This window comes from Zingiber officinale, chromosome 10A (genome assembly GCF_018446385.1).
Source record: "Zingiber officinale cultivar Zhangliang chromosome 10A, Zo_v1.1, whole genome shotgun sequence".
NCBI classification, from domain to species: domain Eukaryota; kingdom Viridiplantae; phylum Streptophyta; class Magnoliopsida; order Zingiberales; family Zingiberaceae; genus Zingiber; species Zingiber officinale.
In genome coordinates this window covers 23,944,100-23,971,540 of record NC_056004.1, presented here as the reverse complement: position 1 = coordinate 23,971,540, position 27,441 = coordinate 23,944,100, and the positions used below count along the sequence as shown (strand labels likewise).

Below are 27,441 nucleotides of genomic sequence, written 5' to 3'. Positions count from 1 at the left end.
ATTGATAGAAACGTTAGGATGAATGTATTCAACTTTATGCCACCAGGATAAAGAATAGTGTGAGATACGGTGTATTTATTTTAAATTTTAAGCAAATTTATTTTTTAAAAATAAAATATAATTTTAACCAGAGCCAAACTTAATTCTTGTAGAGAATGTTAAAAAAGCTCTTAACTTATGCGGTGGTAAAGAGAGTTTACTAAGTATGGGTTAAAAGTGGGAATAATAATTAACGTGGAGATCAAAATTAAGATGATAAAGGTAGGAAATCGTCTAATCATCAAAGTTAGCCGAGCGGGCCCGAAGGATCCGTTTAGTCCGGAGGCTCATCTGAGCAAATCGCTCATTCGACCTGGATGACTATAGAGAGGACATTAGATGCTCACAACTGTGATGACCCTATAAAGGCTAGTCCGACCATACTGCATGTCCAGTCGCGCGAGGAACAACCTACCGAGTCAAGCAACCGTGGAGAAGAACAGTTAAGATTGACTGAGCGGGGAATCTCTGCCGAGCGGTTCCCCCGCTTAGCCAAACAATGAGACTCCTTGCTTAGCTCATTATATTCTTCTAGGAGTTGGTGTCGTTGACAACAGAGTATGATTAACAGGCAAATCATACGACGAAAGTTTCTACTGTCATGTCAGAGATTTGCAACCCTGTTAAGGAAGAGTGTCAGAGATACTTTTCTGACGTGTCTTACTATAGGACAGTTAGAAAAATATGCACGCGCTTTGAGAAACATGCACATCTGCTAATGGAACACTAGGGGGGCTATGTATCAGTGGAGGTATGCATTATTTGTGTTTAGGCTTTTGTTGTTGCTATAGTTTTCTTTACCGTCTTTCTACTTTTCTGATAACTGACTTGAATGTTGAAGAGCGTTATGGGAATCTCTTTCCTGACCCAACATTAACATATTTAGTTTTATAAAATGGAGCAGAGTCTTTACACGATAACTGCTGAGCTACATCTCTAGCTAAATGTCTGCACCGTTTTTGAACATGATCACTGACATTAGAAAACTTTCTGATTTGCATGTCGATGTAATATTTCCAGATTCTTGTGGGCACAAAAACAATCAATGTGCTCCCTTAATCTTTACTATGTCTGACGGTTCATGGAAGCTCCCGTTCCAGGTCTCGGGACAAACTGTAACGAACTCTCGGGAAAACCGAAAACCTGCAATTGTGGGAAAACCTGTGACTCTCAGGGCATAGTAAATTGTTGCGCAAATCAAGTTTCTCCAATTATAGGCAAGTACTTGACCGGTGTTCATCTGAAATCTCATCCCAATACAAAAGGTGTCACACCAAGCACTTCAAATGAAGTTAATTCCAGCAGGATAGGATAATTAAGTTATTTATCAGCATGCAATACAGGCGACTGAATAGTTGGTGGGGGTTGTTGGTCCATTACTGACCTTGAAAACCTTTCTAGCTCAACCAGTTCAGAACGAGAGTAAGCCACAGACCCTGAAACGTTGAATTGTACACTGCTCCATCACATTATATATTTATATGGCATTTTCGGAGTACAACAAGAAACAAATAACTGGGTGGGTTCAACTATTTTAGATTAATCGTATTGTCCTACTTAGTAAATAAAGGTGCTCCAGCCACACTATCTGAGCAAAAGAAATAAAAGGACCAAGGCACCATGTGCTTTGTCTTCACCTTTTGGGGGCAAGTGTTTGTTTCAGTAAGCAGGAACCTTCCAAGTTTGTGATGCTTGGCATCATACATGGTACTGCTTTGTGTTTGCATTTCTCGGATATAGAGAGTTCATATATAGCCTATATATATATAAACCACAACTTCTTGGTATAGCACAAGCTCTCACCGCAAGTGAATTGTGTGTTCATGTGTCAAGAAATTGGAAACATGTTCCGTGTCCTCAATCATTTATCTGTAGCATGCGTTGCTCCTTGCATCCTTCTTCTTTTTTGTACAGTTAGTATATCTTCTCGTCCAGCTAGCTTTTACCTTTCATCGCAGATGATGGCACATGAGCTCACCTTACCTGTGAAGCCTCCTTGCGCACCTTCATCTTTTGTGTTCGGCAAAACTTAGTGGACGTCTGAAATCAAATGATTCCTCCACGCTCCTGTCATTTCTTTTCTTTCTCATTCTCTCTCTCCCTCTTTCTTCCGTGAGAAGCGCAGCTTTGCCTTTCTCTGTTCCCTCTGTCGAAGATTGAATATTAAAGACGCTTCCCCGTTGCTCTTTGTTACAAATTAATGTTAACAATGAACACGTCGTTTTCGTATAATTTTTTATTTTTATTTATCATATTAATATTAATCCTGTCCGAATCGCTGAACCAAGGGACACTGGGCACGCGGCACGCTCCCAATCGTTGGAGTGAACCTCCGGCTGGTCGAACGAAGCTCCGGCGATCCTGCACAAAAGTCTAGCCGGGAAGGGGTTCCCGGCGACGACCCTCCGACGCTCAAGTCAGGTAAGTGGTGGAGAAAGTGGCTGCCAAATTTGTATTATGCGTACCTTTGGCGAAGTAATAACCTCTTTATATAGGAAGGAGAAGGAACTGATACACGCCCACCGAGGTGCGTACGTGTCAGCAACCCATACCACGGTATGCACTTGTCAGAGAGCTTACCTGACACCATGCTGCCACAGTCCGAGCATGTTCTTTGATGGGACGGCAGAACCATCCGTTGTCAGACTAGAAGTATGGCATAGCCATACGACTTGACGACTGTCAGAAGATGTCCCCATCTTTTACCCACCGTCTGACTGGGGTGCCCGGCCCGCCGGGCGGGCGATGAACGTCGTCTGGACGGCCTTGATTCTTTGCGCCGCCCGGGCGACACCTCCTTCCGCTCAGTCATTACGCACTTCTTTATTTGAGCATCGGAACCCTGGTCCCTACCAAGGTGCCTTTTACTATCAGATTTCCCTTTCTTCTGAGTCCGGTCGGCTCGCCCTTTTCCGGCGAGCCACGGGACCCTTTGACCTCCCCTCATCGTTGACCCCTTCTTATGGGGTTCCGGATTTTTATTGCCGGATCAAATATTAATGTACAAGTTCTAAGAATGGATTGCAAGTGCCTAATTTTAGGATTTGAACTCATGTCCTTTTGATTACAAAATAATAATTTTATCGTTGCGTCAAGACTTCCTTTCTTAACTTAAAAAATCTTCATTAAATCTTAAATTTGAATCCAATCTAATCCGATCCTAACATAATCCAAATCCTCAATCTAATCCAAAAATTAAGATCAGACTTTATAATGCCATCGGAATGCTAGTGCATAGGGTGCTATAATCATAAGGTATGTGGGTCAATTTTTAACTGATAGCCAGATTCCTACTCTTCTTCATGCATTAAAAGAACTGTGAGAAGGACCTGAAATAAGCGTTATCATATTTTTACAACTAAGATGACACTTTATTAGATGTTCCTTTAATTTGTTCGTATGCCTTCATTTGATTGAATGACATAATTATCATACAAAACATAGCCGTTGGACAGGCGTAAAACATGTTCAATTAAAATGGTGGTACAACATTTCCATACAATATATATTTTGTCATTGGATGCCCACTTGAAGTTGCACGGGAAGACTACGTGGGCGATGTCTCCTTAGCCAGTTCCATCAATTATTGATAGATACCTCCGCACTTTACTGCCTTTATAATTTCCAGTCCTCCGTTGAAGACGACGACAAAGCTAATCCGGACACCGCATCCTCCAGTCCATTTGGGTCGCCGGCCCTCGCTGATTCCTTCTGGATTTTCGGACATCAGTAAATTTCTGGTTCTATTTTGTTATTTTTAGACTTTTCATTGTGTCTTTGAATAAATTGTTTCTACCCTTAGGTAGACTGTGGATATTTATATTTATATGGGATGTTAATCCCAGACAATGATACATCAAGGATCGAATCCTAAACTTCTCAATCATAAAATCATGCGCCCCCAACTATACGTCTGACGACAATAGTTATCTCCCTTCCCGTTCATATAATGGATTTATGTTTATTTGTTTGTTTTTTTAAGAAATTTTGTTGGATGGCGTTTCCGTAATTTCGGATGCTGCCAGCATAAATTAAGAACCCTGCTTCCGCCACACTCTCCGCCTCAGTTCTCAGAACTCACGAAGAGCGTCAGAGCGAGCGATAGACCAGGTGCCGATGGGAAACGTGGAAACGGTGCGAACGTCTTCATCTCGCCGTGAGGTTGGATCGGGAAACCGCCTGAACAGCATCGGTTGCATGTCCGGCATCTTCCATTTCCTCTCCCGTCAACACAACCGATCTCGCAGACGCATCGCCTCCGGTAGCAACCCTAGTACTGCTCCTTGCTCCGCCGCCCCCTTCTTCTAGCTAGCTCCTTCGTAATTAATCATTATGCGGTTCGCCGTTGTGCTGCAGTTAAAAGGAAGGAGAACCCCGGCGCTCCGCCTCCGAGGAGACCGACGACGCCTCCGCCGCCGGAGGCCGCGGTCGAAGGCGCCAAGAAAATGCGGCACTCCAGCGAGTCGCCGAGGAGTCCGGCGATCCCGCAGGAGATCAGGAGAAGAAAGCCGGCGCCCGCGTCGCCGGACAGCCCCCGTACCCCTCCGGCGCTGGTGGCGCGGCTAATGGGTCTCAACGAGCCGCCGCCGCCGCCGCCGGCGGTGGCCGCGGACAAGCGGAGGGAGTTGCTGCGGGCGCTGGAGAAGTGCGACGAGGACCTCCAGGCGCTGACGCGGATCATCGAGGCGATCCGATCGGCGGAGACCCAGGCGGACGCGGTCGTCTCCACTCCCGGGAAGACGGCGGAGCGGCTGCTGGAGATCGAGACAAGCGCCGGGGACGCGAAGAGCGAGTGTAACGGGGAGCAGCCGAGCCCCGTGTCGGTGCTTGACGCGATATCGTCGCCTCGGTATCGGTCCCGGTCGCGGTCGCAACGTTCCCAAGAGGGTAGGTAGCGGTCCGCGTCGATGAATTTGTCGCCGTTGCAAAACCGGTAATCACGCGAACTTTTCACGAATCTTAATGCAGATGACGAAGGAAGCCCGGCCGACGAATCTCGGATCGTGAAGCCCTCCCGCATGGCCGTTTTTCATGCGGGTAAGTCTATTAATGCGATCAGTAGTACAGAAGATGTCGACAATCATAAGAAGGCGCAGGAGGCCACACGACGCCGGAACATAATGGAGCCAATGCCGAGCGGTCAGGCCACGGCGGAGGACTTTGGCGGTCGGCCGTCGTGGTGGCGAGCGGGGAGGAGGTGTGCTAGCCGGGCTATGGAGGAGAGCGTGGATGAGGTGTGGGAGGAGGGGGCGGAGAAAGAGAAGTGGGAGCTGGGTCGGGTGAGGGCTTGTTTGGAGTCTCACTTGCTGGGGGAGTTGGTGGAGGAGCTCGTAGTGGACCTCCTCGGCTTGTGTTGTAAGCTGTCGTCGTCGCCTAATTGCCGGAAGAGGCTTCGCTTCTAGTTCTGGAATTGTAGTTGGATACTCGATCGATCGCATGGAAGCTCTGTGGCCTGGGTTGGAATTTAGTCACTCGTCCACTGAAAACTTTTGAACGAGAAACCATGTAATAAAAAACCAAACCAGTGCGTCCAAATTGGCATAACTTTAGCCTTTGTTCCCCCCAAAAACACTGAAAAAGAAGCGTCACTTTTGCTTTTTTGTACTGTAATGAATAGGGTGTGTAAGGACTGATGTTGCAATAATCTTCATTCTTCAGTGGATGGGTTTGAGGCAAGTAATGGAGCGAAGACAATTTAACATAAAACATACAGAACATAAGAATCAATTCGCTTAATGAGTTTCATGAATCGTGTTCATGCAGCTCCTATTTAACTCATGCATCTCTCAATCTCATACTAGAATTTTAGAGATAATTCAAAACCAGTGCAATTCATCTGTTCACTGCTAAACATGACTACGCCCCTTTAATTTGCATGAGATGTGATGTTGTCTTTGCCTTCGCGAAGTTTTTCTAGTATGGGAAGAATCTGTGTCATGCCGGGTCTGCTTTTGGGATCTAGATGTAAGCATTGCAAGGCAAGAAAAGCAATAACTTGGGCTTCCTTCTTAGAGTACCGACCCTCCAATCTTATGTCCATGATCCTCAACATTCTTCCTTTATTCTTCAGGAATGGCTTCGCCCAGTCCACAAGAGTTTGCTCTGAAGCTCCACTGTCTTCGTCCATTGCTCGCCTTCCTGATAGGAGCTCCAACAATAGAACTCCAAACGTGTATATGTCACTCTTCAAGCTCAAGTGACCTGCCACATACACTAGTATTCAATGGGCTGAAAAAAATGAGAAGAAATAATCCTATGAGACAAACATTATTTTCAAGGTTACCAAGGAGACGTCCAAGGTGCTGGATGGCTTGATACCATGAGACGGTAGCAAATGGTACATAGTTGACTTCAAAAAACATAAATAAAATAAAATTTAGCCTAATCAGTCCTTATTTTCAATTAACGATTGATTTGTAACTGATCCTGTTTAAGAGTCGAAACGATGGATACTGAGGGTGTGATGTTTTTGTTAACCATCGGTGAACTTCGAGCTGGAAGGTCTTGTAATTATAGCAGCGCCAGTACTGAGCCAGGGAGGGATTCCCCCGTGATGGCCCTCCGATGCTCAAGTCAGTCTTCGGTGAAGTGTAAGCAGAAAAGCGGAGTAACAGTGTAGCTACAGTAGAGATTATTCATACCTCCGTTGAAGCTTGAGACCCTTTATATAAGGCTTCGAAGGCGCACGTGCACACTTCTCGAGGCGTGCACGCTTCCCAAACCCTATCCTGAAAAGACATGTTAGGAAAGCGTCTCTGACACCATACCTCAATGACCCGAGCATATCTTTGACATGCCAGTGGAAACTTCCGTCGTACGATCCTCTGCCTGTTCATGCCGCCAACAACCATACCGTCTGTCGGTGGCATGAGTTCCCGTGAGGATATCGGCTGATCCTCCTCTTGTCTATTAGTGGGTCGAGCGGGATGACCGCTCGGCCAGCCTTTAGCCGTTCGGGTGGTCTAGCCCTTTGGCCGAGCGGAGTGGCCGCTCGGCCAACATTCTTTTGTTGGCTGTCAGGCTGTGATCCTCTTTTACCGGTTTCGAGGTTCGATGTAAGTCCGAACACATGTCTTGTTTTGAGCGTCGGAAGCTCGGTGCCTGGCTGAGTTGTGTGATATCTGATCGGTACTTCTTTGTCCCGGTCGGGCGAGTGAGTTGTCCGACCGGCCAGCGACACAGGGACGTTGACCGCCTAGACTTTGACTTCCACCGTGGCCATGACCCTCTGAGGGGTGTATCCTAATCACCGGATCACATGCCTTCCCTTTAAGTCTAGTCGAAGGAGGCTGTAAGTCCGACTGACTGGACAAAAAGAAGCATGGAAACCAGTTGATTGATCGGCCATCATATTGGTAGAACTCCGATCGGTTCGTCAAAGAGATCGACCCGGTCGGCCCTGAGACTGACCCTTGTAGCCGATCGGCGCTCTCAGCATTTGCACTTGGGCTTTCTCCTTCAATGTCCTTGGGCACGTGAGGTCAATGCTGACGTCACCAGAATCTCTTCGGAATTCATGCAGATCATCCCGTTAAGGTCGAGCATGTGCCCATTAAATGTGAACCAGTGAGGGAATGCCATGTGTCATTGCCGTAGTTGCCGCTTGCTCGAGGCGATAGGCTCTAACGCGACACTTGGCGATTTGAATTCTACGACTGGATTTGCGTCTTGGATTGCACGCCCTAGATCCGACGGCTCTGCTCGGTCGAGCCGAGGGCTTATAACGTCGTAGCATCACCCTCTCCTTTACCTCTGCGTTCTGCGATCAGTGTTCCGACGATCCCTGTGCGATCCGTTGCTCCGGCGATTCCTGTGCAATTAGTTGCTCCAGCGGCTTCCCGACTTCCCTTCTTCTCCCACGGCAACCTTTTCGTCTCTCTGTAAGCTCTCTTCGATCTTCTTGCAGTTCTTTCGAATCCTCGCCTCTTTCCCGTGTTCATCGCGCTTTCTGTCCCATCTTTACTTTTATCGAAATCCTATTTTCCTGTTTTCTGGCGATGACCAGCTCTTCTCAGCCGTCTGACCCCGCGCCTGGTCTCTGGTACAGTACCATGGAGACCAGATTTGACGCGGGTAACGCTGAGAACCTTAGGAATGTCTTTGATATTCCCTCTGATCATGATATAATCTTAGTTTCCCCATCTGATCGGTCGAACAACCCGTCGACCGACACTATTTCTCTTTTTCGAGACAAATTGGTGGCCGGACTGCGATTCTCTATCCACCCCTTCATCATCAAAGTTTGTAACTATTTCCGTGTTCCACTCCCGCAACTCGTACCAAACTTTTTCCGTTTGTTGTGCGGTGTCGTAGTTTTGTTTCGACTGCACGACATTCCCATGATCCCGCGAGCCTTCTATTATTTTTACTATCCTAAGCAGTCTGAGTTGAAGACTTTCCTTTTCCAGTCGCGGGGTCGAGCTGGTCTTTTTTGACAAGATGTTTACTTCCAACAAGCATTGGAAGGAGTATTTTTTCTTTTTGCGTCTTCTCGAGCGGCCCTCTTTCCGAACACGCTGGCAGGTCGGCTTGCCCCCTCAGCCTGATCTGAAGAAGTACAAGAGCCAGTCGGACTATCTTCATGCAACGACCATGCTGACCGACCAGAGATATGACATCCATAAGCTGCTGCTGGAAGGTGTCATGTACATCTTCGGCCTGAGTCCGATCCGATCCCATCTCCCGCGCGACTTAGGTAAGAAACTTCTTGGGCTCTTTCTTTTGAGTCTAACTAATTTCCTTTTTTCCTTTTGCAACCCAAACCATGATGCGAGCACGGGCGGCCGGCTATAGCAAGTCGAAAGATGCTGAAATCGAGGCGATCGCTGCAAAGAAGCTGGTGAGCTGCGGCTTAGAGCCGGTCGACTCCCAAGAGGGCACGCCCGCTGGGAGCGGGGAGACACCTGCTGTGGGTGAAGGCATCGTCGTCCAGACGACTAGCATTGAAGCGGTTGGTGACTCGCTCCCAACATTTGAAGCACAACCCATCGCTCGGACCGGAGGCTCCGAGTCTTCGGGTGATGAAGTGCCACTCACTAGGCGCAAGAGGCGCCGTACGGACAATCCATCCCGCTCTGCCACCTCGGCTGTAGGGGTCGCCGAGCGGGTCGACACCTCTTCTCCTGCAACCCTTCCGCCCACGATGGAGGTTACTATTGGATCACGACGGGCGACTAGAAGGGGGGTTGAATAGCCTGAAAAATAACAAAACGCACAACCCTTCTCGAACTTCTTAAACTAACACTTGCATAATAATTAAATAGACAGAAAGTAAAAGAAGAGGCACACAGGGATTTACTTGGTTACAACCGGAGAGGTTATTAATCCAAGGAAGATGTCGCACTAGTATCTCTTTTAGGCGGAGAAGCCTCTTACAACGATTAAGTGCAAAAACAATGAAGCTAATTTAGAAATGAAGCGTATAAGTGTTGGAAATGAATTGCTTGAGTTCGTTGAAAACTTTTGGACCAAGGCTGTATTTATAGCCTTGGTTGGGGCGCCCTGAAGGTTTCCAAGCGCCTTAGGGGGATAAAATTTTATCCCATGCGCACGGATCGCGGTTTGACCGCGATACGGATAAATTCCAACTCTGGGCGCTCCGGACTATTCCGGGCGCCCCAGACTGTTCCGGGCGCCCTGGGTGGAAAAGTCAACCCTATTGACATTTTCAACCGGGGTCTTCTGCTCCGGCTCCGTTCGCCTCGGTCCAGGTCTTTCGCTCCGATTCCGCTCGCTTGGGTGATTTCTGCCATCCGGAATAGGGCTCACCCGAACCTAACTTCCGGTCTTCTCGAGCAGACTTCTGCTCCGGCTTCTCGTCCCTCGGAATCGTCGTGTGCTTCCTTCTAGTCCGCCAGCGTACTCATCCGCAGTCTCCATCCCTCGGTCGCATCCCGTGCCGACCTTCTCGCTTGCTGCGTCTCTTGCTCCCCAAACAGTCTTCCGCTCCGGCTTCTCGTCCCTCGGAACCACCGCACGCTTCCTTCTCGTCCGCCAATGTACTCTCCCGCAGCGCCTCGTCCCTCGGACGCACCGTGTGTCGTCCTTCTTGCTAGTCGCGTCTTCCGCTCGACTACCTGTGCTCCTAAACTCCTGCATACTTAGACACATAGTTAAAAACACACAAGACCTAACTTAACTTATTGATCACACCAAAATAACCTTGGGATTCCAATAGTTACTTCATCTGACCGAACCCCGTCGTTGTCCGAGCTGCCATCGGAGGCTCTTGTTGCCCAACCGGTAGCCTCTCTGCCGCCGACCCGAACCCAACTGAGACCACTGTTGTCCAGGATCGATCCTGCGTCTGCTGCCGCTCCTTCCGGTCCGGTGGTCTCCTCCTCGTTGGAACATAGCAATCGGAGATCGGTGACAGCGACCCTCAACCTTCCAACAGAGGACTACCTTGAGCAGTGCACCCGTCCGAATATCCCCGAGCATAAGATTCTGATCCACGGGCCACTTGCCAATATTTGGGAGGAAGCTAGGGCTCGCACGACAACGATGTCACCAGGGGCGCTCAGCAACAACCACCTGCAGATGTCCACCGGGGTAGGTATTTCATCAACAATTCACAATTTTACCCCCGATCGACACTTAACATTTTTCATCTGCAGTACTGGTGGAGAGCGTGGCCATGTGCCAGCGAGTCGCTTTTGTGGAGGATGAGCTAAGGAAGCTTAAGACCTTGGGCGACGTCTCTTCCTCCTAGGGGCCATCAGTGGCCGAGTTAAATGCCGATCTGGAGAAGGCCCAGAAGCTTCTTGAGGCCGAACAGAAGAAGTCTGCCGACCAGGAAGTCCGGCTGGGCTAGCTCGAGACGCAGGTGAAGACTTATGACAAGAAAATCGAGCTGGCCACGACAAGGAAGAAACAAGCCATCACCGATCTGGAGCTCAAGAACCAGGAGGCTTGGCGGCTCTCCCAGAAGCTATCGGAGGCCGAGGGCTTCCTGATTACCGAGCGGGCCTACCGCTCGACCGAAGAAGCCTCTCTGAAGGGGAAGCTCAAGGAGGCTGAGGACGCTCTGGAGGCCTCCCGCTCGGCTCTGGTGACCTACCAGGAAGCTGAGCCGACTAGGTTTGAAGTGATGAAGCAGGCGTACCTTCGTTCGGACCAGTTTACCGATAAGGTTGTCTAGCGGATCGTTCGTGTCTTTGAGCTAGCGATCGACGAGACACTCCAGCAGCTTAAGACGGAAGGCCACCTTCCTCCCGAGATGACGAATAGCATCGTCAGTCATAGCAAACTGAACGACTCGATGCTAGATGATGTTTATGATTATATAGAGTGAGGTTGAGCGTCTATCTTGTAAAAGTTCTTTTTTGAAGTCTTCTTGTATGTACGCTGATCGACGTTTCTTCAATAAACTATCTACCCGCTCAGCAGTTTTTTTTTTTTTGAAATGTTTCTCATTTGTTTGCATGTCTAGTCCTGATCCTCCCGTTCGGTCGTAACCATTGTCTATACGATTTATGATCTCGATTTAACGTCGCCGCTCGACAATTTGACGAAGACTTGAGTTTAAGGTCGTCGCTCGGCCGTCAATGGAGACAGGAGTTTAACGTCACCGCTCGATGATTTAACAAAGACTTGGTTTTAAGATCGTCGCTCGACCATCGATGAAGACATGGATTTAACGTCGCTGCTCGACGATTTGCCGGAGACAGGGGTTTAACGTCGCTGCTTGACGATTTGACGAAGACTTGGGTTTAAGGTCACAACTCGACCATCGATGGAGACATGAGTTTAACGTTGCCGCTTGACAATTTGATGAAGACTTGAGTTTAAGGTCGCCGCTCGACCATCGATGGAGACATGGGTTTAACGTCGCCGCTCGACGATTTGACGAAGACAGGGGTTTAACGTCGCCGCTCGACGATTTGACGAAGACAGAGGTTTAACATCGCCGCTCGACAATTTGACGAAGACAGGGGTTTAACGTCATCGCTCGATGATTTATTGTGTCATTCGACACAAAGTTTGGAATTTGAATCCGCTATTTTTGCCCTGCATACAAGGAGCACGGGATATAAAGATACATTGATTATTACATCGGCGCACCTCTTACCCGGCTCGGTAAGGCTGGAGATGGTTCGCGTTCCATGGTCGCTCCAGTTGTTGTTTGCCCTCATCTTCTAAGTAATAGGTGCCCGACCGGAGCTTCTCCACGACCTTCAAGGGTCTAGCCCACGGGGTTTTTAGCTTGGTGACGTCGTCGACCGACTTTACTTTCTTCCATACCAAATCGCCGACTTGGAACAACCTCGGGATCACCCTCTGATTGTAGTTCTGCTTCAGCCTCTGGTGATAGGCCATTAACCGGACGGTAGCTTTTGCACGCGCTTCATCCACCAAGTTTAGCTCTAGAAGCCTCCGCTCGGCGTTATCCTCACTATAGTGTTGCACCCGGTCGGATTCAACTCCGACTTTGACGGGGACAACCGCTTCGCCGCCATACACCAGGTGAAAAGGAGTTGCTCCGGTCCCTTCCTTAGGAGTCGTGCGGAGCGCCCAGATCATGCCGGAGAGCTCATCGACCCAGCTGCCTCCCATATGATCAAGCAGAGCGCGCAGAACTCGGAGGATTTCTCGATTGGTGACCTCTGCTTGTCCATTGCTCTGAGGGTAGGCTACTGAGGTGAAGGCTTCCTGAATGTCATATCCTTCGCACCATTCTTTGAGACCCTGATCGACAAACTATCTTCCATTATTCGAGACGAACCGGTGCAGGATGCCGAATCGATAGATGATATGCTGCCAGATGAACTTCATGACCATCTGTTTAGTTATTTTTGCCAACGGCTCGAATTCGATTCATTTGGAGAAGTAATCTACTGCAACGAGCAGGAACTTCCGCTGGCCCGTCGTCATGGGGATGACCCAACAATGTCCATGCCCCACTGGTCGAATGGACAAGAGACGATGGACGCCTTCATCTTCTCGGTCGGTCGGTGTAAGAGGCTATGGTACTTCTGGCAGGACAGACAGGTGGCCACCGTCCGGGCGACATCCTCTTGGAGGATCAGCCAAAAGTATCCAACTAATAGAATATTTCTTGCCAGTGTGCGTCTGCCCGAATATCCCTCGCAGGACCCTTGATGTACCTCCCGCAGTATGTAATCGGCGTCCTCCGATCCGACACATTTAAGCAGAGGCCTAGAGAAGGCCTTCTTGTAGAGCTGATCCCCGATCAGGGTGAACCAACTGACTCTCCTCCTCAATATGCGAGCCTCCTTTGGATTGGACGATGCAACTTCTGACTGCAAGAATTCCACTAGAGTCGTTCTCTAGTCATTTGGAAAGGAGAGTCCCTCCATTCGATCAACATGAGCTACTAAAGATACCTGCTCGATCGGTTGTGCTATGACGATCGGCGATAGCGAACTGGATAGTTTGGCCAACTCGCCCGCAGTTTGGTTTTACGATCGGGGGATTTTATGTATGACGACCTCTCGAAAGTTGACCTTTAGTTTTTCAAAGGCTTCGGCGTAAAGCTTGAGTCACGCACTACTTATCTCGAATGTCCTGGTCAGTTGCTGAGCGGCCAATTGAGAGTCCGAATGGATGAGGACCTTGATAGCTCCAACGTACCGGGTAGCCTACAGGCCAGCTATGAGCGCCTCGTACTCGACTTCATTATTCGTGGCATTGTAATCCAACCGTACGGACAGCTACATCCGCTCCTCGTGGGGTGAAATGAAAAATATGCCTACCTCGCTGCCTTGCCGAGTGGATGAGCCATCCACATATATCCTTCAAACGACTTTCGGCTCAGGATTTTACACCTCAGTAACGAAATCCGCCAAGGATTGTGCTTTGATGTCCGTCCAGGGCTGATATTGAATGTCAAACTCGCTGAGTTCCGTCGTCCATTTGATAAGCCTACCGGATGCCTCTGGATTGAGGAGGACTCTACCTAAGGGGTTGTTGGTCATTATGACAATGGAGTGAGCGAGAAAGTACGGGCGAAGCTTCCGAGTAGCCAGTACCAATGCATAAACCAACTTCTCGAGATCGGTGTAGCGAGACTTAGAATCTTTCAATATATGACTCAGGAAATACACTGGTTGTTCCTCGCCGTTCTACCTAACTAGTGTCGAGCCGACCGCGTGCTCGGTCGAGGACAGATAAATTCGAAGTGGCTCGCCGACAATTGGCTTAGCTAGTACAGGCAATGAGTTAAGGTATTCCTTAAACTCTTCGAACGCTTGGTCGCACTCTTGATCCCATTGAAACTTGGTGGTTCGGTGTAATATCTTGAAGAATGGAAAACTTCGATCTGATGATTTGGAGATGAATCGAGACAGTGCTGTTATCCGACCGGTGAGACGCTGGTCTTCCTTCAAATTCCTTGGTGGCGGCATGTCTTGTAATGCTTTCACTTTGCTAGGATTTGCCTCGATGTCTCGCTCGGTGACGATGTAGCCTAGGAATCGCCCGCTCTTTGCGCCGAACAAACACTTGCTAGGATTCAGTTTGATTACGTATGTCCTAAGTGTCTGGTAGGTCTCCTTGATATTTGCACATAGGTTAGCTACTCGGAGGGATTTGATTAATATGTCGTCGACATATACCTCCATATTGCGGTCGATCTGTCGTTGGAATATTTTGTTCATCAGCCTCTCATAGGTGGCTCCGGAGTTCTTCAATCCAAAGGGCATGACATTGTAACAATACGTGCCGTCAGCCATAATAAAGCTAACTTTTCTTGATCTTCCCTGGAGAACGACACTTGGTGGTACCCTTGATACACGTCCAGTATGTTGGAGCAATCCTAATGGTCCGCGGGACCATGTGTTTTGGTGTTTGGACAAAGGGTTTAAGTTAGGTTTACCCTCGTTATTTGATATGTGTACTTGAGTTGTGCAGGACTGCAGGTGACACATGTGACTCAGGTTGACGGCTTCGGGTCCGATGAAGGATGGCATTGAGGACAAGCCGCGAGCTTGAATGCATCTGAGGGATCGTGGACAAGGCAGCAAGGACAAGGGCCGAGGGAAGCGACTTCGAGGCATACGCGAAGGATGGCATTGGGACGAGCTGCGGGCTTGGATGCATCCGAGGGAGGAGAGCCAAAGGAAGTAGGCTTAAAGGCAAGAGGTCAAGGCTGTAAAGAAGAGTCAAGTGAGTCGTGAGGGTCCGAGTGCGAGAGAAATGTACTCGGGATGGGAAATCCTAAGTTTAGGGTTGTACCAGTCGACTGGTACTGGGACCAGTCGACTGGTGGTGAGCACAGAAGCATTCTGTGCCCGAAATGGCTGGGATCAGTCGATTGGTGCAAGGACCAGTCGACTGGTAACGGGCAAATCAGCAAGGCTGATTTCCCCAAGCTCTATAAGAAGGAGCTTGGTATGGCCGGCCAAGGCGACGAAATTAGACTTGGTTAAGGTCTAATTAGTAGTCTACAAGTGCTCAAGAGTTTCCCTTGTATCCAAGAGGTCTTGGTGAGTTTGTGGTGAGGTTTCTCCACCCATAAGGAGGTTTGAGCTAGCCGGAGGTCTTCCGGGGAGTAATCCACTGACGGATAGGGATCGTCCACCTTACGGACACGCCGTGGAGTAGGAGCTTTATCTCCGAACCACGTAAATCGGCGCGTATTGGTTTGCTTGCTTTTTCTTGTTCTTTGTATTTGTATTTAGCTTTCGTATTTGTGTTTGTATTATTTGTATTCCGCTGCGCAACTAACAAATACGTAGAAAGCGAGCGATTTGAGGGTGCCGTCTATCCAACCCCCCTTCAAGCCGGCCACCGATCCTCCAACAAGTGGTATCAGAGCGAGGCCGCTCTCCGTCGGACTAACCGCCGAGGAAGCTAAGAAGATGACCGGCTTGATAGAACCGCCGAAGTTCGAAGGAGGAAGCTTATGGGACGTCACCTTTTGGATGGTGAAGATGAAGAACTTCTTCTAGACGGATTGGGACACAATGATAGTGGTGGAGGAACCATTCGAAGTCCCTAAAGACAAGAAAGGGAAGAAGCTCCGACCACGACATTGGACCGAGGAGCAAACCACACGATCGGAGGCAAATTCAAAGGTAATATCAATTTTGGTAGATATTTTGCCTTCTAACGTGTTAAGTAATGTAGGTGAGTATGAAAATTCCCATGAATTATGGAGCAAAGTGAAGAAATTTCCATGGGAGGAATTTTTGCCTACACTAGAAGAAGAAGAAAAAGAAAAATCCGAAGAAACGGATGTAGTTGCTCAAGAAGAGGAGGTGGAGCAACCGGAAGTTAAGCCATGCTCAACATCCGAGGAGGAAAAGGAGAAGGAAGATGAGGCATCATCTACATCCTCAATAATTGAAGAAAATTCCAAGGCTAGTGAAGAAGAAGAAGAGGTCTTGGAAGTGGTTAATCTAGCAAGCACCTCCACCGAAGCAAAGTCAAAGGACCACATCATTTGCTTCGGGTGCAATGAGAAGGGACACTACAAGAGTAGGTGTCCAATGGGTAAGAAGAAGGTAACTCCTAAATCCAATCAAGTTATTTTGAATACTAACATGAGTTGTAGGAATAAAGAAGCCCAAAAGAAGGAGAAGAAATGGCGCATCATATGCTTCACGTGTGGAGAGAAGAGCCACTACCACACCAAATGCCCCAAGAAGGGAGAAATTAAGAAGCTAGCGCATCTAAAGAAATGGGAGAAGAAGGAGAGAAGCAAGTGTCAAGGGGGAGCTTCAAGGGTAAGGGAGGTATACCCTAATTTGAAATGCAATTCAAATTTTCATTCCTCCTTGCATGCTAGGAAAAATAGTGTTAATCATTATATGCCCATGCAAAATTTTGGATTTAGATATCATGATAGGAATAGGGTAAATATTAGAGATAACTCTAGGAGACCTATGCACGATAGACCTAGACACGTAAAATTCTCATTACCTAAGGAGAAGAAGGTAATGGAGAACCAAGACATTAATCCCAAGAAGGGGAGACACATGCCTAGAAAGGGTAGGTCTAGGAATGTCCAATGGGGACATGTTGACTCTAGGTTTAGGAACCTAGAAAGGGAGAATCAAGCTTTGAAGGCAAAGCTTGATGGTTTAGAGAAATTCCTTAAGAGATTCAATGTTGGATCTAAGGGATTAAGTATGGTGTTGGGTAGCCAAAAACCCAACAATGATAGATCAAGCTTGGGATACCGATCTAATCCCTCCAAGGTCAAAAAGAGACCATGTGCTAGGGTGGCACATGATAAGGGCAAGGGAGAGTCATCCAAGGCCAATAAGAAGAAATATGCTAGGGTTGCATATGATTATGGCAAGGATGATGTGTCCAAGGTCAAGAAGATAAGGAGATCTTCTAAGGGACATCATTGTGGTTTGGTCACAATAGATGAGTCACCAATCAAGGTGGCTAAGGTTAAGAGCTCTAGGGGGAGCTCAAAGAGTCAATTTGGGACCCATGGCCAATGGATCTCAGGTGGGTACTACTTGGGAGTCTAGAGGAGCCATGGAGTGTGCCAAATGGTTTAGAGACGGACTTGAGTCTCAAACCTAGGGATTTGGCACACATGGATTATGTTTCATGCAAGGAAATATGACATTGGGGTCATATAGCATGATAATTGGTTTTGGATGTATAGATGCCATATAAACCAATGCTAGGGATGCATTTTGGGTTGGTATGGGCAAATACATCAAAAGGAAGCCAAAACTAGGACTTTAGGTCAAGGTTCAATTGAACCATTTAGCTAGTTTTGGATTTTGTGTCAATCTTGGGATTGGTGATAGATACATTTTGTAATGTATTTTTTCCAAGTAGACAAGGGTACAATAGACCTCTCCACAAAATTTGAGGATTTTTGGAGGTCTAGGGAATTACTGGTGCATTTCTGAAGTTGGCCTGAAAAGGTTGATTTTTTCAGAAATAGGGTACCAGTCGACTGGTGCAGATACCAGTCGACTGGTAACAATGTTTTTGAGCACAGAATGGTTCTGTAAGCTTATTTTGACGAGGTCAGTCGACTGACACTTGGGGCAGTCGACTGATACTAGCCTGAAAGTGTTTTTCAACGCTGTTCTTGACCATGCCAACTCACTTAGATGTATGGGATCCAAGGGGGATAAATACATGAGTTTAGGGTCAGTTTGGATGATAAGTTTTCAACAATTGGGATATTGTTGGAGAACTTTTTGGATGTTAGGCAAAGGGGGAGAAGTAAGGTTTAATTGGGAAAACCTTAAGTGCCTTTGTGTAGGGGGAGCCTTGGGATAGGTTTTTAAAAAGCCCTGTGATAAAATCCTAGCTCAATGGGGAGCGTAGGTGTAAGGGGAGCCTTGTGATAGGTTCCAATGCATGTTCATTCGGCGGTTGCCAAGTGTGTAGCCTTGGCAATGTAAGTCCATTAGGCGGTTGCCAAGTGTGTAGCCTTGGCAATGTAAGTCCATTTGGCGGTGTAAGTCCAAGTGCGTAGCCTTGGCATCGTAAGTCCATTCAGCGGAGTAAGTCCAAGTGTGTAGCTTTGGCATCGTAAGTCCATTGTATTAGCATGTTTATTTGCTATTTGTTTTCCCTAACTTAAACGTATTGCCAAACACCAAAAAGGGGGAGATTGTTGGAGCAATCCCAATGATCCGCGGGACCACGTGTTTTGGTGTTTGGGCAAAGGGTTTAAGTTAGGTTTACCCTCGTTATTTGATATGTGTACTTGAGTTGTGCAGGACTGCAGGTGACACATGTGACTCAGGTTGACGGCTTCGGGTCCGATGAAGGATGACATTGAGGACAAGCCGCGGGCTTGAATGCATCTGAGGGATCGTGGACAAGGCAGCAAGGACAAGGGCCGAGGGAAGCGACTTCGAGGCATACGCGAAGGATGGCATTGGGACGAGCCGCGGGCTTGGATGCATCCGAGGGACGAGAGCCAAAGGAAGTAGGCTTGAAGGCAAGAGGTCAAGGCTACAAAGAAGAGTCAAGTGAGTCGTGAGGGTCTGAGTGCGAGAGAAATGTACTCGGGATGAGAAACCCTAAGTTTAGGGTTGTACCAGTCGACTGGTGGTGAGCATAGAAGCATTCTGTGCCCGAAATGGCTGGGATCAGTCGACTGGTAGATAGCCGTTGGAGTGCCGTTGGGCTGGCACCAGTCGACTGGTGCAAGGACCAGTCGACTGGTAACGGGCAAATCAGCAAGGCTGATTTCCCCAAGCTCTATAAGAAGGAGCTTGGTATGACCGGCCAAGGCGACGAAATTAGACTTGGTTAAGGTCTAATTAGTAGTCTACAAGTGCTCAAGAGTTTCCCTTGTATCCAAGAGGTCTTGGTGAGTTTGTGGTGAGGTTTCTCCACCCACAAGGAGGTTTGAGCTAGCCGGAGGTCTTCCGGGGAGTAATCCACCGACGGATAGGGATCGTCCACCTTACGGACACGCCGTGGAGTAGGAGCTTTATCTCCGAACCATGTAAATCAGCGCGTATTGGTTTGCTTGCTCTTTCTTGTTCTTTGTATTTGTATTTAGCTTTCGTATTTGTGTTTGTATTATTTGTATTCCGCTGCGCAACTAACAAATACGTAGAAAGCGAGCGATTTGGGGGTGCCGTCTATCCAACCCTCCTTCAAGCCGGCCACCGATCCTCCAACACAGTATGCATATCAGCTCACACCCAGTAGTGGAATCTACCATCTGATCAATCCGAGGCAGCGGGTAGAAGTCCTTTAAGCACGCCTTGTTGAGGTCCCGAAAGTCGATGCAAACCCGCCACTTATTGCCCGACTTTGAGACCAACACTACATTTGCGAGCCAGCTTGGGAATTGAACTTCCCGCACGTGGCCGACCTCCAACAACTTCTCTATTTCCGCCCGGATGATCAGATTTTGCTCGGCGCTAAAGTCTCTCTTCCTTTGTTTCATCGAGCGAGCGCCCGGTCGGACGTGAAGTTCGTGCTGTGCGACGCTCAGGGAAATCACGGGGAGCTCGTGCGTCAACCATGCGAACACATCGTGGTTTTGCTGGAGACAGGCGATCAGCTCCGCCTTCTGTTCAACTTTCAAATCGAACGTTATGAAAGTTGTTGCTTCGGCTCGACGAGGATAGATTTGCACTTCCTCTCTCTGCTCGTAAACTAGAGTAGGTGGTTTTTCAGTGATGGCGCTTACCTCTAGCCTAGGATCCTTCTGAGTGGATTTGGCCTCGGTCTTGACCATGTCAACATAACAACGTTGAGCGGCTAACTGATCACCTCTAACTTCTCCCGCCCGGTCATCTACCGAGAACTTGATCTTCTGACAGTAGGTTGAAACTACCACCCGGAACTCATTGAGGGCCGGTCGACCTAAGATAACGTTGTAGGCTGAGAGGGCGTCTACCACCCGATCGACTGCACCTCGTTGCCAGTGAACCCGTATAGTGGGGTCATCATTGGCAGTAGCTCGCCTCGGTCAATCTGGAACTGATTGAAAGCCTTCTTGAAGATTATGTTTACCGAGCTCCATGTGTCAACAAAAACTCGGTGGATGGTGTAGTTAGTGATTACCGCTCGGATGATGAGGGTGTCGTCGTGAGGGACTTCCACTCCCTTGAGGTCCCGGGGCCCGAAGCCGATATCAGAGCCACTTCTCTTTTCTCGGCTGCAGCCTACTGCATGTATCTCCAATTGATAGGCAAATGATTTCCTAGCTCGGTTGGAGTCACCGCTGGTCGGCCCACCATGGTATTGCTTCTGTTCTCCTCCTCCCGAGCGGATGGCCTATTCTGCTCGCGCGAGGCTAGGGGATGACCGATGCTCTCCCTCCGCTGATGATGACATTGTCGCTCGGGTGATCTTCTTGCATCCTCCTGCCATTCGGCGGATTGATGCTCATGTCGTCGGTTGGGAGAGAGAGATCGACAATAATAGCCCTTGGGGCCGGTCTGGTGATTGACGTCAAACCACGACAATCACGCGTATTGTGCGACGTTGACTGGTGGAAGGAGCAAAACATGAGTGTCCATACCTTACCTTTCGACGTCTTTGGCCGGTCAGAAGCCACATGCTGCACGACATGCACCCTCGTTTCCTGGTGAGGTCGGCCTTCGGCTCTCGGCCCTTTCGGTGGTTGGTGGCCGTTTGGCGGTCGCCGTTCGTCCGACCCTGAGGGGTCAGCTGGTGCTTCCTTCCTTCTTGCCGCCTGCGCCTCCTCCACATTTATATGCTCATTAGCCTTCTTGAGCATATGGTCGTAGTCGCGGGGCGGCTTCCGGATGAGCGACCGGAAGAAGTCTCCCTCGACGAGCCCCTGGATGAAGGCATTCATCATGGTCTCAGATGAGACCGAGGGGATATCCATAGCTACCTGGTTAAATCACTAGATGTACGCACAGAGAGCTCTTAGTCCTTGCTTCAAAGAAAATAAATTGACGCTTGTTTTTTGGTAGCGCGTACTGCTCGCGAATTAAAGACGGAATATTAAATTTTCGTCGCTAATTATCTTAACTTTTTAAATTTTATATAAAAATATAATGATGGAATATTAAAATTCTGTCACTAATTAGCTCTGCGTGACAATACCAGTTGTCGTAGTTTGGAACAAATTCTTTTTTACATAGATGTACTTTCACAATGTCTTCATCACGGAAAGCTTTATTTTTACATTTTGAATGATTACATTGACAATGTAACTCGACACTATCCATACATTCTGTATGACTTTTAATAAAGTTCACAAACTCTTCAACTCCAATGATACGGGATGTTACGGGCGGACTCAAATATGACGTGGTAGCCAAAGTCAAGGTGACGTGACAGTCAAAGTCAAGGGGAGGTGACAGTCAACGTGTCACTTTCAACAGGACTTTGCTCTTCGCCCAGCACTAAGGCTTTCAGTAGGGGGACAACCGACCCATAAGTCGGTCGGACTTAGGGGACACAGTACTCCATTCCTGTATTAAGATATCTATTATATATCTGAGCATTCAATAGCCGATTGAGTTTAAGGGATGTCTGACCTACCACAGAGCCGACCAGTCATATGCCAGGCCGGAGTAAGGGGATCTAGCTCCCCACTCAGCAGAAGTCTTTCAACATAGGACTGTCGACCCTACTGTAGACCGACCTTAAGGGTTTTCCACATGTCGATCCTCTTTCATATAGCCGGTGGGTAATAACTATGGTTAGATTTATACAGCTCAGCATGCCCGTCTCTTATACATACAAAAGATAAACGTGTATATCAACTCTTCTTATAAACTTAGTCGGACTTCGAGATCTCAATTTCTCACTTCAAAAGTAAGTCTTCGATCATTTGGGCGATCGATAAAAGTACTGATCAAACCTCCCAGGACTTAGTTTCCCATTTCTCAGAGACAAGTATCTTGATATATGACCAGTCGATCATATAACTGACCAGACCTAGGGGACTTAGAGCATTTACATTAGCTACCTTATCCAAAGATTTTATCCTAAATTTTGGATAGGGTAGCTAGAAAACCTTTGCATCAGCTACCCTATCTATTCCCTAAATTTAGATTTGATGAATAGTGATTCTCTAAATTTAGGGAATGAAAACTCTACCCTAAATATATAATAATATTTCTTTTCAATCTCTCTCTTTTTACTCATTCTCTCTCCTTCTACTCATTCTATAAATATAATAATAAAAAATAGAAGAAAGAGAAGAAAATAATAAATAATTGAAGATAATGGAAATTTTAGGGTAGTTGATGTAGTGTGTAGTGAAAAGTGATTGTCTAAATTTAATATAGTGAGCTATTTACCCTAAATTTTAGATATAGTGATAGGGAAACTGATGTGGATGCTCTTAGCTTCATATTACTTCCAGAGCAGATCTCTAACATCACCCAGTGCATAACCAAGCAACTTAAGGGAAGGGCGGTTATATAGTCAGTTGGTCTAAAGATCTGTTCGAGATACAATCAGCAGACACATAGCCAGAGAATCACAACAACCTGTCAGAGTAGCAACTATTTGCTAGACAATATTCATCTATTATAATATGAGTATTCAATGGAACCTTCTTCAAAAGTGACTTTACACTCTCCATCAGTCGACACATTATGACAACATATTCCTTCAACTTCCTCATTAATGATCTAAGTTACAAAAGGGGTGTGCACAGGTAATGAAAGATTTCTTGGATGATGACTATATGCCTCCCAGGCTGTACATATTTTCTTACTCGACAACTTCTAACATCCGACATTCTCTACTACTTCATGATTACAAAGGTTATGAGAAGTGGTATATAAAGGAGGGATCCTCTCCACTGGTGAGGTATGTGATATTACGTTAAGTTACTCTCAAACACGCCTCATGGCAGTCTCATTTACGTACACACATTTACTGTTCATCTCTCCCTTTTCCCACTTGGGCACCATATTGACTTGAGTGTCAGAGATCCTACACCATGGACCCCCTCCCTAATTTTTGGCGCTGACGTCCTGTCTACCCTTTTTGGTGTGTGCAGAGAAGAAGGAGAAACCCCTTGTTCTCTAATTCGAAGTATTCACACAGTCAACAACGCAACCACCTATTCAGTGCACCATTTTTCTAGCTTTTAGACATGATCATCCAACAAAATATTTATCTCGAATAAATCCATTTTCTAATCTGTTGTACATCTAATCTTTATTCAATTACATTATATCACGATGACCATAAAATTGACAACATGACGAATTTAAGATTGATTACTTAGTAATTATGCAATTAATACAAGAGAGGTACTGCAACATGATTCCATGCATAAGCGAGATAATACACAACTCGGTATATAAAAATCAATGTATTAACTAAGCAAGGTACTACACACATGTCAATGTATTAACTCAGTATGCCATGAACACACACACACAAGTATACAAGAAGTTGCTCAATCAAAACAATGAAATTAGGTTAAAATTTTACAACTTGCCAAATTAGGTTAAAATCATCAAATATTGAATTTAGGTTTGTATCCTAAACCTTACAACCAAATAGTTAGCTAAGGGCTCGTGGCCAACGCTGATGTCGCGACTGGGATAGCCAGCCAAGCTCATGACACGCCAAGTTATCGGTCGTGAGCTCAGAGTCGGCTAAGCTCGAAACAGTGAGCTCAGGGCCTGCCAAGATTGCGACAGCGAGCTCAAGGCCGACCAAACTGGTGGCCACGAGCTCAGGGTCGGGCAAGCTCGCAACCGCGAGCTCACGGCCGGCTAAGATCGTCGCCATTAGGGTTAAAAACGAGGGGAGAGAAAAGGAAGAAGATCATACGTACACGATCGTTGGAGGAGAGGACACCAGAGATTGGAGGGCACGATCGCCTGAGAGATTGAGGATTGTCAGAGTCGGAGAGAGCACTTTGGGAGATCGGAGCCGAGCGATACCCTAAATCCCGATATTAGCGACAGATTATTTATTCCATCACTATATAGGCCGCTATATAATGACAAATTGATTTATGTCATCGCTTATATTTAAATACAGTAATAATATTAGTGACGAAATATATATTCCATCGTTAATTAGTGACAGAATTTAAAAGCCCGTCGCGAAGTAGTGACAAAATTTAAAAATTCGTCGCTAAGTAACGATGGATAATTTGTTTATATCGCTATTAATTCCAGATTAAATCTGTTTTTTTATTATTATCGACCAAATTAGAAGATGGAAATATAATTCCGTCTCTATTTAGAGACGGAACTTTACGTCTGTCTCAAATTAGAGACTGAATGCTAATTTCGTCTCTAATATAGAGACCGAAATATATTTCCGTTGCTAAAATCTATTTTTTAGTGTTAATTTACTAAACCATATTAGAGACCACATAATATTGAAATTTATAACAAGAGATTTTGTTCTTGTTTTCTGAGTATTGCCATTGTATGATATATGCCGACTTTAAGTGATAATTTATATCTAGGAGCTAGGATACCAAAGTAGCAGCATAACTATTTATCTTTGTGGAGAACAATTACGTCAGTAACAAACAAGCAATGCCCTTTAACAAGTCCAAGTAGTACACTTATTTGCGTTCGAGTGGGGCTTACCGGTTGCAACGTATTCTGGAGCAGCATATCCGCGAGTTCCGACCACCCGAGTTGAGACGTGACTCTTGTCTCCAGTAGGTCCATTCCTAGCTAAGCCAAAGTCTGATAGTTTAGCATTGAAATCCTGCATACTATTTGCTAGTAAGACTCACTATGCCATGTGGTTTTTCAGGAACTCAAACAATTAGTTTGCTAAACAGGATATCAAATCAGTGCAGGTCAATGTAGAGACTACCGTATCAAGGAGAATATTCGAGGCCTTTAAATCACGGAATATGATTTGGGTTTCTAATCCATGTAAGAAGGACAATCCTCGAGCAACATCAATGGCAATTCTCACCCTCGTTGGCCAAGGAATGGGTTGTACGCCTCCTAAAGTGCATAAACAGATTTCCATTCATTCACATATAATCAGAGACGAAAAGAAATACCAAAATTGTAAGTTGTGGGAGTGTACAGTGCTGATTCAATTGTTCATGACAGAATTAAGCATAGCATAGAAGCAATGAGATCAATGTTAGCTACCAAATATAAAGGAACAAAAGGAATTGCATAATTTCAATTGAATCCTCAGCAGAATTGATAGATGAAATGATATTCCAATGTTGAGAGCTAATGTCAGAGGAACATACTTTTGAATAAATGGTTCTCCAAGCTGCCTTTCTGCATGTACTCGTAAACAAGAAGCTTGCTATCCGCCTCCGAGCAGTAGCCTATAAGTTTGACAAGATTCTCGTGGCGAAGCTGGCTCAAATAGGTCACTTCTGCCTGCAGGCATCACAATGAAGGTGACTCTTAATTACGCGAAACCCAGAAGGTGCATAAGAACATCAAGTGTCTGTGAGATGTCAGTTGCATACAAGCCATTCTTTGTATCCTTGACTGCTTTCTCGTTTGAGTTTCTTGATGGCGACAACAATTCCAGTTCCTGCTTTAGTAGGAGCATAAGTATGCTCATCGATCCACCCTTTGAAAACGCAACCGAATCCGCCTTCACCTAGATATGAAGTGGTGCTGAAATTTTTAGTAGCATTCTTGAGGTCAGTCAAGCTGAAGGACTTCAGGCCGACCGTTTTTGATCCCTCCTTTTCGCTAAAATTGGTAGTAGCAGCATTGTGGTAGTCCAAGTTAAAGGACTTCTGATTGGTTGACGCCTCACGTTTCAACTGTGCAACAGAATTGTCTGATCCAGTCGAAGTTTTCTTAGATGATTTCTTTAGACTGGAATCACCATCCATGGACAGAGGATTCTCTGCAAATTACATACAAGTAAAGTTCCCTCTCCAAATAAGTTTCGTTTCAGGGAAAATGAAGTAATGTTCTGTCAGGAACTAGTTGGCAGTTTGATTAAATGGGCGAAATTGGATTTATATGTTTGCTTTATCAACTAATTAATCAACAAGAAACACTTGGATTTTCGTACTCGATCATTGAAAATAGAATGCTCAAACAGCCTGAAGCCCAAAACAAGCATAGCAATTAGCAACTGCTATCAAGATGTAGGAAAAACTGTCCTGTTAATCTGCTTACTATTAGGTCAAACATCTTCTCTAGAGCGAGAAATTCATCATCTTACAGGGTTTAGTTGTTTCGGGTACATGACAGGACAAAAGGATTATCCAAAGCACTAATTGAGTAATTTGTCTCACGCAAGATATCTAGAGAGGAAGATTTCCACAGAAGTTAAATAAATGAGAAAACGAACGTAATTCAAGCACAAGAGGGAAAAAGCCAAGGAAAATTCCTTCTTTCAAATAGCAGAAACATGGAAGACCAGAGGAAAAAAAAAATCTTACTTGAACCATGAGAAGAAGAGGCGTTTGCAGTCTTTGAAGAACGCCCACACTGGTTCCCCATCGGAAGAGGGCACCCAAACAGCCCTTCTCAATTCCCTCTTGGCTCACAGACAATGATATGTGTTCTGCAGTTGAAACTTCGAAGGATACACTCGCGTCAAGAATGTAAAACACGTTCCATTAAAGTCTTTGCTTCTCGACTGGTTCAAAGTTTGCTTTCTGATAATAATTGTTAAAAAAAAAAGAAAGATAAAATTATACTAAATGGAGTCAAGCATTCGGAGAAGACAAAGTGTTTATATATTTGAAGTTCAATGATACTGACCTGAGAGGAAATAATTCTACAAAAGAGTAATTGATTTCATATCACACCAACCATATTTTGATTTGTGGTAGTTACTTCTGGCTCTGTTTTTTTTTTTAAAATTATTTATTTACATATTATCCGTATCTAAGTCTTGTTTATTTTAGTAGATCTATCCTTTCACGTTCTGTATGTTACAATATTTGGATGAGTTGGACCTACCAATCCATATAGGCTATTGTGTTTGATGTTCTTCAAACATGTAAATTTTTTTTTTGTCTTTCTATTAATTTTCCACATCTTTTCTCTTTTTCATTTTGTCTTCTTCAATTTCTCT

The 27,441-nt window shown here is 46.2% G+C and overlaps 2 protein-coding genes across 3 annotated transcripts; one reads left to right on the top strand and one right to left on the bottom strand.

Annotated features, from left to right (window-relative positions):
• Positions 1–3,587: 3,587 nt before the first annotated feature.
• LOC122028139 (RUN and SH3 domain-containing protein 1-like) lies at positions 3,588–5,715 on the top strand. Of its 2 annotated transcripts, none has more exons than XM_042587155.1 (4): positions 3,588–3,768; positions 4,022–4,312; positions 4,396–4,926; positions 5,008–5,715. In XM_042587155.1, exons 2-4 carry the CDS (start codon positions 4,156–4,158, stop codon positions 5,439–5,441), a joined length of 1,122 nt encoding a protein of 373 aa, XP_042443089.1. In that variant the 5' UTR covers positions 3,588–3,768; positions 4,022–4,155; the 3' UTR covers positions 5,442–5,715. The 2 variants fall into 2 exon arrangements, with proteins under 2 accessions (XP_042443089.1, XP_042443090.1); XM_042587156.1 differs by having other exon boundaries at positions 3,590–3,768; positions 4,022–4,300.
• A 58-nt stretch (positions 5,716–5,773) lies between these two features.
• On the bottom strand, positions 5,774–27,172 carry LOC122028138 (probable serine/threonine-protein kinase PBL11). Its single transcript, XM_042587154.1, has 6 exons — positions 26,801–27,172; positions 25,865–26,256; positions 25,637–25,772; positions 25,240–25,376; positions 25,005–25,128; positions 5,774–6,240 (listed from the first exon to the last, which is right to left on the bottom strand). The coding sequence occupies exons 1-6, from the start codon at positions 26,859–26,861 to the stop codon at positions 5,906–5,908; spliced, it is 1,185 nt and encodes a 394-aa protein (XP_042443088.1). The 5' UTR covers positions 26,862–27,172; the 3' UTR covers positions 5,774–5,905.
• Positions 27,173–27,441: the final 269 nt, after the last annotated feature.

Excerpts from the sequence above, each read along its gene's own strand:
- LOC122028139 (XM_042587155.1), top strand. The coding sequence starts at position 4,156 with ATGGGAAACGTGGAAACGGTGCGAACGTCTTCATCTCGCCGTGAGGTT. Across the intron at positions 4,313-4,395 it reads CGCCTCCGGTAGCAACCCTA|TTAAAAGGAAGGAGAACCCC; the intron begins GTACTGCTCCTT and ends GTTGTGCTGCAG. Across the intron at positions 4,927-5,007 it reads GTCGCAACGTTCCCAAGAGG|ATGACGAAGGAAGCCCGGCC; the intron begins GTAGGTAGCGGT and ends ATCTTAATGCAG.
- LOC122028138 (XM_042587154.1), bottom strand. The coding sequence starts at position 26,861 with ATGGGGAACCAGTGTGGGCGTTCTTCAAAGACTGCAAACGCCTCTTCT. Across the intron at positions 26,257-26,800 it reads CTCTTCTTCTCATGGTTCAA|AGAATCCTCTGTCCATGGAT; the intron begins GTAAGATTTTTT and ends TGTAATTTGCAG. Across the intron at positions 25,773-25,864 it reads AAGGATACAAAGAATGGCTT|GCAGAAGTGACCTATTTGAG; the intron begins GTATGCAACTGA and ends TGATGCCTGCAG.